The 13659-nt window shown below is 41.5% G+C and overlaps 1 protein-coding gene across 2 annotated transcripts in view; it reads left to right on the top strand.

Annotated features, from left to right (window-relative positions):
• pard3bb (par-3 family cell polarity regulator beta b) overlaps window positions 1-13659 on the top strand; it is a 1003167-nt gene that overhangs the window by 457903 nt on the left and 531605 nt on the right. For both annotated transcript variants that reach the window (XM_055638338.1, XM_055638337.1), the window contains exons 7-9: window positions 4000-4125; window positions 5752-6119; window positions 13058-13197. In XM_055638338.1, the coding sequence (XP_055494313.1) occupies window positions 4000-4125; window positions 5752-6119; window positions 13058-13197 (634 nt within the window). The remainder of the gene's footprint in view (window positions 1-3999; window positions 4126-5751; window positions 6120-13057; window positions 13198-13659) is intronic.

The following is a 13659-nucleotide window of genomic DNA, read 5'->3' as shown; positions in this document are numbered from 1 at the left end:
CCAGATCCCGTTGTACTTCCCCTTTTCCCAACATGATGCCATTTAGATAGTAATCTGCCTTCCTGTTTTTGCTACCAAAGTGGATAATCTCACATTTATCCACATTAAACTTCATCTGCCATGCATCTGCCCACTCCCCCAACCTGTCCAAGTCACCCTGCATTCTCATAGCATCCTCCTCACAGTTCACACTGCCACCTAGCTTTGTGTCATCTGCAAATTTGCTAATGTTACTTTGAATCCCTTCATCCAAATAATTGATGTACCCTGTATATTGTAAATAGCTGCGGTCCCAGCACCGAGCCTAGCGGTACCCCACTAGTCACTGCCTGCCATTCTGAAAGGGACCCGTTAATCCCTTTTCTTTGTTTCCTGTCTGCCAACCACTTTTCTATCCATGTCAGCACCCTACCCCCAATACCATGTGCCCTAATTTTGCCCACCAATCTCCTATGTGGGACCTTATCAAATGCTTTCTGAAAGTCCAAGTACACTACATCCACTGGCTCTCCCTTGTCCATTTTCCGAGTTACATCTTCAAATAATTCCAGTTCTTTAAGTTCAGGATCGAATTGGCTGTGTCACTTTCCATCCTAATACAGAATTCCACCATATTACGGCATTGTTGCCCAAGGGGCTTTGCACAACAAGATTACTAACTAATCCTTCGTCATTACCCAATACCCATTCCAGGATGGCCTGCCCTCAAGTAGGTTCTTCTACATATTGGTTTAAAAACCATCCTGTATACATTCCAGGAAATCCGCCTCCACAGCGCTGCTACCAATTTGATTGGCCCAATCTATATGTAGGTTAAAGTCACCCATGACAACTGCTGCGCCTTTGCTGCACGCATCCTTAATTTCCTGCTTGATGTTATCCCCAACATCCTTACTGCTGTTTGGTGGTCTGTATACAACTCCAACAAATGTTTTCATCCCTTGGCTATTTTGATGTTCTACTCATACTGATTCTACAGCATCCAAGCTAATGTCTCTCCTTGCTATTCCATTAATCTCCTCTTTAACCAGCAATGCCACCCCACCTCCTTCCTTTCTGTCTATTAGGGCACAAAGCTTTCAGGTTTGTTTTTCATATCTCCCTTGTACCTTGCTTCTGTCCTTTTTTGGCCATTTGTCTCCCTGTATTGGTTCCCATCCCCTTGTCCTGTTAGTTCAAATGTGACTTTTCCTACACTCTCCACTTTGAACACCTTTCACTAGCGAACGGAGCAGTCACTGTTTGACAAGATCAGCTAACACAAGAGATTCCAAGGTGAACCTGGCCCTATCTTATTGCAGTCTGTTATTCCGCAAGCTGGAGAACAGCAGCCTTACAGCGCCATTGACCCATGTTCGATCCTGATCTTGGGTGCTGTCTGTGTACAGTATGCACGTTCTCCCAATGATTGCGTGGGTTTCATTTGGGTGCTCCAGCTTCTTCCCAATTCCCAAAGACGTGCAGGTTTATGGGTTAATTGGCCTCTGTAAATTGTCCCTAATGTGTCGGGAGGAGGTGGATGTGAAAGTGGGATAACATCGAACTAGTGAACGCATGATCAATGATCAGCATGGACCCGATGGGCCAAAGTGCCTGGTTCCCTGCTGTCCCTTTCAATCGATCAAGGTATTTAATTGGAGGGAGATCCAAATTCTGGATACTTCCCCACGATTAGTGTCCAGTGATGCCAATTGAGAAATGGCCACATAACATTTTGGTGAAGATGGCCTTGTGTATAAGTCTATCGAACGTAGTGTGCAAGAAGGAACTGCAGATGCTGGTTTAAACCGAAGATAGACACAAAAAGCTGGAGTAACAGCAGAACAGGCAGCATCTCTGGAGAGAAGGAATGGGTGGCGTTTCGGGTCGAGACCCTTCTTCAAACTGGTTAGGGATAAGGGGAACGAGAGATATAGATGGTGATGTGGAGAGATAAAGTACAATGAATGAAAGATGCAAAAAAGTAACGAAGATAAAGGAAAAAGGCGATTGTAAGCTCTTTATGAGGTGAAAATGAGAAGCTGGTGTGACTTGGGTTGGGGAAGGATAGAGAGAGAGGGAATGCCGGGACTCCCTGAAGTGAGAGAAATCAATATTCATACCACTGGGCTGTAAGCTGCCCAAGTGTAATATGAGATGATTTTCTTCCAATTTGTGTTTAGCCTCACTCTGACATTGGAGAAGACCAACGACAGAATGTAGTGTGCATCTGCAGCCAGGTGCAATGGTTTTCTGAAATTGAGAGATTAGGAGTTTATTGCATGAAGATCTACAACATGAAAATTATGTTATGGAGAGAAATTCATGTCTATGGATATATATATTGCTGTAGTGTTTTGTCCTAGAGGTGAACAGAAGATATTGATGGATTGGAGATTCAGAGGGTGGCGCGGTGCATGGGAGCAGTAGAAATTAGTAGTTCGTAATGGTCTTTATTTTAAAATGACCTCGAACTAGAATTGTGAATGATTTGCAACTGATTTGTCAACAGGAATGTTTGATGTAAATTTATATCTTAAAAATGCATGGCAGGTCTTCTGTTTTATGTTTGTGTCAGAGTTTCTGTTAAGCACTTATGCAGTGCAGCCAGTTTGTAATCTTAATACTTCAGCACATTAAATCATTTTTGATTCAGAATTCAATCTAAACAAAAATCAACCAAAAACATTTAATCGAAGCATATTTTACACAAACGGATTGCTTCTATAGAATTATCTACTGTCTCTGGATTAGATTTTGTTGAGAAGTTGACATTATTTATGTTACAGTGGGGATAATTAAAGAGGGGTTTATGCCAAAGTACAAAAAAATACTCTGCAGTGAAATTTGGAATTGTTATAAAATGAGAGTGAGTGCGAATTAGTAGGGTCAATTGTAAATTTGTATACATATAAATTATCTGTTTATTGATGCCGTAAATATTGGATAAGATAGAAAGCACTTTGTTGCAATGGTTAGAGCAAGGATAGGGAGTTGGACAATAGACAATAGGTGCAGGAGTAGGCCATTTGGCCCTTCGAGCCAACACCGCCATTCACTGTGATCATAGCTAATCATGCACAATCAGTACCCCGTTCCTGCCTTCTCCCCATATCCCCTGACTCCACTATCTTTAAGAGCTCTATCTAACTCTCTCTCGAAAGCATCCAGAGAATTGGCCTCCACTGCCTTCTGAGGCAGAGAATTCCACAGATTCACAACCCTCTGTGTGAAAAAGTTCTTCCTCATATCCGTTCTAAATGGATTAACCCTTATTCTTAAACTGTGGCTGCTGGTTTTGGACACCCCCAACATTGGGAACATGTTTCCTGCCTCTAGTGTGTCCAAACCGTTAATAATCTTATATGTTTTAATAAGATACCCTCTCATTCTTCTAAATTCCAGCGTATACAAGCCCAGCCGCTCCATTCTATCAACATATGACAGTCCCGCCATCCCGGGAATTAACTTCTTGAACCTGCACTCTCTCAATAGCAAGAATGTTCTTCCTCAAATTTGGAGACCAAAACTGTACACAGTACTCCAGATGTGGTCTCACTAGGGCCCTGTACAACTGCAGAAGGACCTCTTTGGCCCCAATACTCAACTCATCTTGTTATGAAGGCCAACATGCCATTCGCTTTCTTCACTGCCTGCTGTACCTGCATGCTTACTTTCAGTGACTGATGAACAAAGACCCCCAGATCTTGTTGTTCTTCCCCTTTTCCCAATATGACACCATTCAGATAATAATCTGCCTTCTTGTTTTTGCCACCATAGTGGATAACCTCACATTTATCCACATTAAACTGCATCTGCAATGCCCACTCATCCAATCTGTCCAAGTCACCCTGCATCCGAAAAATAGAAAAATATCATGGTTGTCAATATTATAACGGGCGGTTGAAAGGATGGTGGATTCACTGCCAGGGTTGTTTCCCTGCCCCATTCTGCCAGGTTGCTGGATGATTTTCTTTTCTGAATCAGTTACATGCTTTATTTTGCTTGTTTGTTCTACAGATTCCTTGGCCTGTGCATTCGCGGTATTGAAGAGAAAAGTCGTTCGAGAAAAGAGAATCTGCTCCAAGAGAATGAGTGCATCATCAAAATAAATGACAGTGAATTAACGGACAAAGCCTTTGTTCAGTAAGTGTGACAATTTCTCAGCCCTCATGACTACAATTTCTTTGCAGACTCTCTAAAAGATCTGTTTTTACGAAACAAAACAACTATTATATGGTGGGCTTCTGTTTGGGTGATCGACTATTTTTGTTAGTCTTCAATTGATGCAGGAAAGATCCCAGAATTTACCTCGCCTGGTATAAAAACAGAAAATGGTGGAAAGATACAGCAAGCACCTGCAGAGGGAGAAATTGGGTTAATCTTGCAGAATATTATTTTTGATGAAGCTTTATTAACCTAAAACATTATCTTTGTTTTTTCTCTCTCCATAGATGCTGCCTGACCACTCCTTACAGCATTTTCCATTTTCAGTATCTGCAGATTATTTATGTTTCCATTTGGCAAGAGATTACAGATTTGTGAGGTTGTCAGGGTTGCCTGGATGAGTGCATTTTGTACATGGTGCACTTCTGCGAAACAGCTCTACATTCCCTCTATCCCAGTTGAAGATGCCCCACTTCATATTTTGTATGTATCTAATAGGCCTGTCCCACTTAGGTGATTTTTCAGTGGACTGCCGGTGACTGTCAAGTTGCTAGCAGTCACCTGAAAAACCGGCAACTGGAACGGCGACTGTCAGAGTGGAACACACACACACACAAACACATCGCTTCCTTCACCAGCTCGTGTGAATTTTTTAGACAGTGCTCCCCCCACTTGCCCTGTCTAAAAAAATGCACACGGTGCAAAGCCAAGGTGATACAGACACACACCGCGATGAACAGGAAGGTTGGCGCTGTAATTAAGACGGCTTAAGCACAGTGTACGGTAAATCCTTTAAATGAGGGGGGTGAGAAGGAGTGGAGACAACTTTTAAGAAGCCAGCGAAACACGGCTGTGAAGCTCGGCGGACATTTAACATATCCTTGGTTCTGAAAACTACTGCTAACCTTTTTTCCCCAATGAGCTAATGAAATTCACCAGTTAGCACCAGTTACAACCTTTGAGAGCCTCCGAGAACCTTCGACTTCCTGGCAACCCATTAGGACCTCATGGCGACCCACCTACGGCTCGGGAATTCTCGCTACTCTCAATACTCTCTAGTCGGCGCTAAATTTACAACCTGTTGAAAAATTCATGGCGACCATAATGAGGCCACGACTAGTTCCCAGAAATGTGGGAACTCCTCACGACCATGAAGGCGACTCCCCGGCAACCACCCGCAAACATGTGGCAGCCATGTGGCGACTGCATAGTCTCCTGCAGTCGCCTAAAAAGTGGTCTAAGTGGGACAGATATAGATAGATATGCCATTTATTGTCACTATACATGTACAGGTCCATTACTCTTAAGATAATTATCCCCCCACTCTTAAATGTACTTGTTCACAGATGCCTAAGTTACCCCTCAAATGTTTCAATGCTGCCATTTATAATGTTGTATTTTAATAATTTCTTGTGCCAGCAGTTTCATCACACTAACTTAAAGTGCTTGTTTTAGAGAATGCTCATCTTTGCATTGATTCCTAGATATTACAAAATTATGCATACTTAACCTGAGTATTACATTATTTGAAAAATATGGGAAACGTTTAGTTGCAAAATTCTTTATCTCACCTTTTATCATTAAACTCTTATTTTTTATTTGCAGAGCACAAGAGATTTTTCGAAAAGCACTACAATATCCTGCTGTTGAACTCCAAATAGTTCCAAGTTATAACAGGGAACGCTATGAAAAATCTGCAATTGGGTCTATTCTGAGCCACATTCATGAGGATGATTCAAAAAACAAAATTCCTCCTACGCTAGGTTTTAAGCCACCCGGCAAACCTGCAGATTTGTTTTATCCCAATAATGCTGAGGAGAGCTCACAGTTGATTTCGAAGAAGATTAGTAGCCCGAAACAGTTGAGGAGCAATCACCACTCCACGCATTCCGGGAAAGCATCCTCACCAACATCAATTGGGGGACTTGGAAACAAGAAACAAGGAAAAAAGATTAAAATTGATTTGAAAAAAGGTATTTTGAGTTATAATCATTGTTATTTGGGTCCTACAGTCAGTGTGTTAACGCCATATAACATTCTCCACTAGTTGAGAGTTAAACATTGGCCTTGATCTCTTCTGCTTTGACAGCATAAGAAATACCCTGGTTCAATGTTTTAACCAAAATATTGCACCTTTCACTTTGGGTTGATAGACTAGATTCCGTGTACAAATCTCCAGAGTTGAACAATCCTGTGATAAGCGTCACTAAGCGGTGGAAAAAAGTGAGAAGACACTGCTTGATGCACATTTGTATATGTTGCATAATGAGAATGACCTCAGCGCCATCACAGCAAATGCTAGGGTAGGTAGCTCTATACTTAAGCAGTTCTACTTGTATCCACCGATCACTTGCCATATTTGAAACAAGGAATTGCAGATGCTGGTTTACAATAAAAGACACAAAGTGCTGGAGTAAATCAGCGGGACAGGCAACATCACCAGAGAACATGAATAAGTGTCGTTCTGGGTTTTCACTGCTTGTGTGTGGGAGGGAAGGAAGAAGAAAGCTGGAAGAGAGGTGGGCAGGAGAAAGCCTGCCATGTAATAGGCGGAGATAGACACAAAAAGTTGGAGTAACTCAGCGGGACAGGCAGCATCTCTGGAGAGAAGGAAAAGGTGACGTTTCAGGTCGAGACAAGTAATACGTGGATACAGGTAAGGGGGTTTTTTTTTGATATGCAGATGGTTAGACAAAGGGCAGAGCTAAAAAAACAAAAGGTGTGAGACAAAAGGATTAACATGTTGTGAATGTTTTGAGAGGGATGAATGTAAGTGGAAGGGGAGGCAGAGGGGAGAAATGGGTACGTCCAGGTGGGGCAACAGGGAGAGTGGGGGGAAAAAGGGGGACAATTGTAAAGCTTGTGGAAGGGAAGAAATAGGTGCCAGTCCAGGTGACGTACAAGGGAGAGAGGGAGAAAGAAGTGGGGATGGGCAAAGTGATAGGTGGATACAGGTGAGGGGGGGGGGGGGGGGGGGGGGGGGTTGTCCTGCCCTTCCTCTTTTCTAACTTTCTTGCGTCCCATCTCACCCCACCACAATCAGGGTCCCAACCTGAAACATCACCTATCCATGTTCTCCAGATATGCTGTTTGACCAGCTGAGTTATTCTGGCACTTTGTGTCTTTGTTTGAGTATAAATAAGTGCCTAATAATGGGAGCAGACCCAGTGGACTGAAGGGTCCATTACTGTACTGTATGGCTCTATGGGAAGGAGTGGAATTGCTGGAGGTGCTGTAAGTAGTGGAGGGTGATATGTTGAACAGATTGGTAGAGTGCAAAATGAAAGTGAGGAGACACACATCGTGGTCTTAAGTAACAGTAACATGGGCAGGAAATGAACAAAGACTGCTGAAGTAATTCATGGGCTCTTAAGTGCCTTAGGATGTCTTGTGCATAACATAACATTTTCTTTATTTGGGCATTGCCTCTAGTTACTATGGAATGTTATAAAGGCAATAGCAAGCATAACAATTTTATCACGCTCTGCAGATGAGTATATAAATTGAGAAGCCCCCAAGAGTCAATGGTAAATGTACTGATGTCCAATTTTATGACATTTAGTATTGCAAATTTATTTTTCGTGACAATTAAGAAGGGTAAACTTTCTCTTTAGAATGAACTTCAGTACAGAAGAGCCTTTGGCAAGGAAGTTAGTTGTTATTTTTTGTTTTTATGATGCAAATGCTGGGTAATATATGGGGAATAAACAGTGAACTGCAACTGGAACAAATGTTTTTTTTTAATGAATATTTCCCATTATCTACCGTAGGTGCCCATTAACTGGAGTGTACTGTGCATTGGAAATCAATTGGGGCCTGAGAAAATTTCCCCTTTGGAAATGAACATTCTCATTAACCATTTTTCAGCTGTCACTTCAGTCAGATCCTGAGATCAGCACTTTTTCTGTTGTTACATGGATATTGCAAATGTTTCTCATTATTCTCACTCTGTTGTAGTAGATTTGTTTTAAGCATAACATTTCAAAGCATCAAGTCATTACAAATACATATGATGCATTCATTATTCATTTTTTTACATTACCCCAAAGGCCTAGATGGAGGCAATGTGCCTTGCCACTGAGTGCTTTCTAATAGTCATGGGGAGTCATAGAATGATACCGTGTCCAACTTGCCTACACCCAGCTACACTAGTCCCACCTGCCTGCGCTTGTTCCATATCCCTCCAAACCTGTACTATCCATGTACCTGTCCAACTGCTTCTTAAATGATGGGATAGTCCCAAACTCAACTACCTCCTCTGGCAGCTTGTTCCATACACCCACCACCCTCTGTGTGAAAAGGTTAACCCTCGGATTCCTACTAAATCTTTCCCCTTCACCTTGAACCTATGTCCTCTGGTCCTCGATTCCTCTACTCTGGGCAAGAGTGTGTATCTAACCGATCTATTCTCTCATGATTTTATACACCTCTATAAGATCACCTCTCATCCTCCTGCGCTCCAAGGAATAGAGACCCAACCTACTCAACCTCTCCCTTTCACTCACACCCTCTAATCCTGGCAACAACCTCATACCTTTTTTCTGGATCCTTTCAAGCTTGACAATATCTTTCCTATAACATGGTGCCCGGAACTAAACACAATATTCTAAATGCGGTCTCACCAACGTCTTATACAACTGCAACATAACCTCCCAACTTTTATACTCATGAGGAATGAGGAATATTGAATTTCCTTTCTAAGGGACTTATTGCTCTTATTATTGGGATGCTGCTTATTCTCCATGGGTATATGTGATCCTACCACACATAATCTCCAAAGCAAATTGTATCCAACAATTAGGGTCTTTTTTTGAAGAATAATGGTGAACTGGATCCATTCAGTTGCTAAATAGCTCAGTATCAGTTGAACTAGTGCTCTGTAAATGATAAGAACAAAATAGGTTGCTTTAACTGTGCCTTTATATCTGCTCAAGTGTTCAGTATCTGTAAGTCTGTTTCCAGTTCGTTTCTGCTGTAACTGGAGCTTCAGTATATGAGAAATGATTGAGAAAAACAAGCCCTTAACACAGTTCTGTCCACTTAGTATGCTTTGCCATTCCAGTGAAATGTACATGATATATAAATGTTCAAAGTGTGCACCTCCAGACTACTTCCCTGCGGTTTGGTCTTTTGAATGATCTTTCCATAAGCTAGGGTGCAATCCCAATTCTCCAACCTACATCTTTGCGGACATTGGACTTTTTAGCTGAAACTGTTACGCTACAATGCTGAAAACTATATTCTACACTATGTATCTCTGCTCTACCAGTTTTCTTCGAGTTGGCTTGAATGTATTCATGTGTAGTATTATCTAATTTGATTACATCGAATACAAAACAATGCTTGTCACTATATCTCAGTACACGTGGCAATAATAAACCTAAACAGTCATCTGATACCTACTGTCGCAGACACAAGAGACTGCAGATGCTGAAATCTGGAGCAAAACGAACAAGCTGCTGTAGGAACCTAGCGGGTCCGGTAGCATCTGTGGAGGGAAATGGACAGTCGATGTTTTGGGTAGGGTCCCTTCATCTGATACCAGCTGCTGCCTGGCTCACTGGTCACCTTGTCAGCTAAACCCCCTCTTACCTTGACCGGGTCTGCTGCTGAAATGTTCTTCGGTGAAGTTGGCTCCAATCTGTTCAGCAAGGGCATAATACTAAAAGACTGACGTGGCTACAGAAATGTATCGACAGCCAATTCCAGCATTCAAAATTTTATTTATTTCCCTTTTACGTTAAACAATTTTCAAAACAAATTGAAAATTAACACGAGAACACATTTAACTTATAACTTTTAAATTGTTTTCAACACAACTTAATAAAACTCAAAATAAATTACCTTGTACTTCCTCTTTGCCCTAATAGCCAATCCCCTGTGTTTGAGTGAATGGCCTCACTGTTCCTTTGCCAGGTCTGATCTGGCAAAGGATCAGCAGGCAGATTTCCCAGCTTAAGTGCTGGGGAACTGAGAAAATGTGCACTTAACTCCTGGACTCTGAGTGAAATCACAAACAGCTGTGCAGAAGTTTGGGATTTAAGCGTGTGTGCACATTTGTACACTTCCGCGCAGATACCAAGCTAAATCGGGAACTGCTGTTGCTCTGGAAAAATGCTTTGGATAATACTTCCATTAAAGGTGCTTTACAGTCCATCTCTTCTGGAAGTCATTAAGATAAATCATAATAGAAGGCTAAATTGCTGGGGCATGCCACTCGTTACATCCTACCAATTTGAAAAAGACCTGTTTAGTCTGACACCATCTTCTATTCACTAACCAGTCCTCAATAAACACTAACATACATCGCTTAACACCACAAGCTCTTAGCTTGTGTTTTGGCCAGTTATGCACCATCTTCTCAAATACCTTCTGAAGATCGAAAGTCACTACATTTTCAAGATTCTGACTATCAATTCCACTTATTACATTCAGAAAAATTATCAAATGTGATTTATCTCCTCTGAAACCTTGTTGATTTGGCTTCAGTACATTAAGGTTCTCTAAGTGGCTGGCTATTTCTTCCTTGATTATTAACTTCAGAATCTTGCCAACTGTAGATGTTAGGCAAACAGAACGTAGCATCCCTTCTTGAGCAATGGAGTTATATTTGCAGCTTTTCCATCCATTGGCACCTTCCTGGAACTAAGAGTTTTGAGAAACTTCAACAAATGGCTCCAACGTCTCTGCAGACGCTTCATTTAAAACCTTGAGTACAGGCCAATGGGGTCTGATGACTTGTCTGCTGTAGTCCAATTAGTTATTGGAACGTTCTGTTCCTTTCAATAATTATTGTTATAAGTTCTTCGATAGTGTTTGAAAATAGCCTATCCAAAATGTTTGGGATGGAAACAGAAAAACATGTGCAGGAGAAGGCCATTCGGCCTTTCAAGCCAGTACCGCCATTAAATATTCGTGGCTGATCATCTAAAATTAATACCCCGTTCCTGCTTTTTCCCCATATCCCATGATTCCTTTAGCCCTAAGAGCTAAATCTAAATCACTCTTGAAAAACGGCTATTTGCTGTCTCCTCATCATGAAGATTGATGCAAAGTATTGATTTAACTTATCTGCCATTTTTGTGTTTCCATTATTTATTCCATATTCTTTTTCACTAGGGGTCCCACACTAACCTTAGCTGCCTTCTCACTTTTTAAAAATATCTATGAAAGCCTTGTTTCTGTATTACTTACCAGTTTTCTCTCAAATCAATTGTCTCCTTCCTTGTTATTTTTTTAGTCTCTCGCCACAGGTTCTTGTGAAATTCCGAGTCCTCTAGTCTACCATTAGCCTTCGCCACTGTATATGCTCTAATCTGTGATTTAACATTCTCCTTACCTTCCTTTTGAAGGCTCATCTTTCACTTGGGATTCTCTTTTCTAATTGGGATAAATTTCCGCTGAGCATTCTGAATTAGCTGTTTAAATATCTGCCACTGCTCATTCCTTAGTCCATTTACGCAGCCCACTCCAGACAACTCTACATTATAAATTTCCTTATTTAAGTTGGTTGATTAGTAATGGGACCCCAAGTGTTTGCCCTCAAACTGTATCTTGAATTCTACTATGTGTGATCATTCCTCCCTTGGGGATTCGTAATCACAACAATTTTTCATAAGCTACCATATTATACATGACCAAATCCAAAATAGTTTGTTCCTGAGCAGGTTTGGCAGCATTCAGTTCCAGGAATTAATCCCCGAGATACTCCACAAATTCCTCTTCCACTGTGCTTTGCCAGTTTGAGTAGTCCAAATAACGTGCAGTTTTAAATCACCCATGATAATTGTGGTTCCTCTTTTTTACATGCCTTGATATTTTCTCACTTATGCTTTATTATAGTCAGAGAGTGACTCTATACAGGCCCTTCAACCCAACTTGCCCACACCAGCCAACATGTCCCAGCTACATGATTTCCACCTGCCCGCGTTTGGCCCATATCCCTCTAAACCTGTCCTTTCCATGTACCTGTCTAACTGTTTCTTAAACATTGGGATAGCGAGTTATAAAGGGAGTGATTGCTACAAAATGGCACAAGCAAGGGGAGAGCAATATTCCAACTGCTGGTGGAATCTTGTTGGAACTGGTGGAAATTGCAAAAAAATGATCCGTAATAGACAGATGCAGATTGGCTGGAAGGTAAGGGCCAGGAGTACTCTGTTCTTTGGCTGTCCTGGAGGAAAGTGGTTGAAAGCAGGGAGTGTAGTGTGTTACAGGTGATAATTGCTCGTTTCTAAGTTTCTCGCCAGTCTAGTTTCAGTAAAAACACTGAATCAAACACTTGATTAACTAAATTTTATTTTACCAAAAGCGCAACACAGATCACACACTGTACCTATCCCATCGCGGGTTCGATCCTTGCTTCTGCCCATTCAAGCCCTCTAGGCCTCTCACACAGAGGCACTCCAGAAGGGTATGCGGTCCTGAGCGCTCTTCCAGAAGATCGACGCTGAGCCTCTTGATCGCGGACTTTTATATGTCCCGGGACCTCAAGGGACTGAACCACATGGGGGTGGTCTCATAATCACCCAATTGCAGATATTGATTAACCCCATACATAACAGACATTTCCCTAACTCAATGATACAACAGTTCAATACATTGTACTCACAACGGACTTCAAGATGGAGTCAACTTGGAAACATTTACCCCGATTAACAGAAAACTCAGACAAGGCTCAACACCGCATCCAATCAACACTTAGCAAAGTCAGACTCTGCAACATTATTTACAACTATTTACAAAGTGTATGTCTGGTTTGCAACCATCTAATCCATGCTATGCATTTTGTACCAGATTGACAGGGTTTGCAGATCTTCCCATTCTTTGCTTGCAAATTGTATCTAAGCTTGTTTTTTAAATCAGATTTAATATATCCAACAACTTTCCCTTAATTTCTGTCCACATGCAGGTTCAGAAGGTCTTGGTTTCACAGTAGTCACCAGAGAATCAAGTGTGCATGGACCTGGTCCTATTCTGGTCAAAAATATTCTACCAAGAGGAGCAGCAGTTAAAGATGGGAGACTGCAGACTGGAGACAGGATCTTAGAGGTGAGGAATTCTTCTGTGTCTTCATAACAAAAGCAAGGTCTAGACGACAAAATCTGTGTTTTGCTAGCCAGCTACACATATTGATTAGTCCCTTCTTAATGCAGAATTCATGATGACCCAGAATCATTTGACAAAGATGCCTGTCATCTTATGTTGCACTTTACCAATATTAAATTCTCTGCCATTGTTATTCTAGATTGTCACACGCTGATACTGCTTTTTCTTTTGAGTACCATGCAGTTGATTTCAATTGTATTACATTTTATTTTAACCCCTCAGGAGTTTGTTCCATATGTATTCCTCTCTCTTGAGAGATCATACTGTAAATGTTACCTGTCTTCAAGCTATTGAGAGTGATATTTGGGGGTGGTTGCTTCCGCTGAAGTGTGCTCAAACTTCTGCTCATGATCAATATTGGGTTGCCACTTCCGAGTTAAAGACAGGTACAGCACAGAATTTAGC

Source organism: Leucoraja erinacea, chromosome 7, assembly GCF_028641065.1.
Source record: "Leucoraja erinacea ecotype New England chromosome 7, Leri_hhj_1, whole genome shotgun sequence".
NCBI classification, from domain to species: Eukaryota; Metazoa; Chordata; class Chondrichthyes; order Rajiformes; family Rajidae; genus Leucoraja; species Leucoraja erinaceus.
The sequence above is the reverse complement of the archived record's forward strand: the minus strand, read 5'-3'. Positions and strand labels throughout refer to the sequence as shown.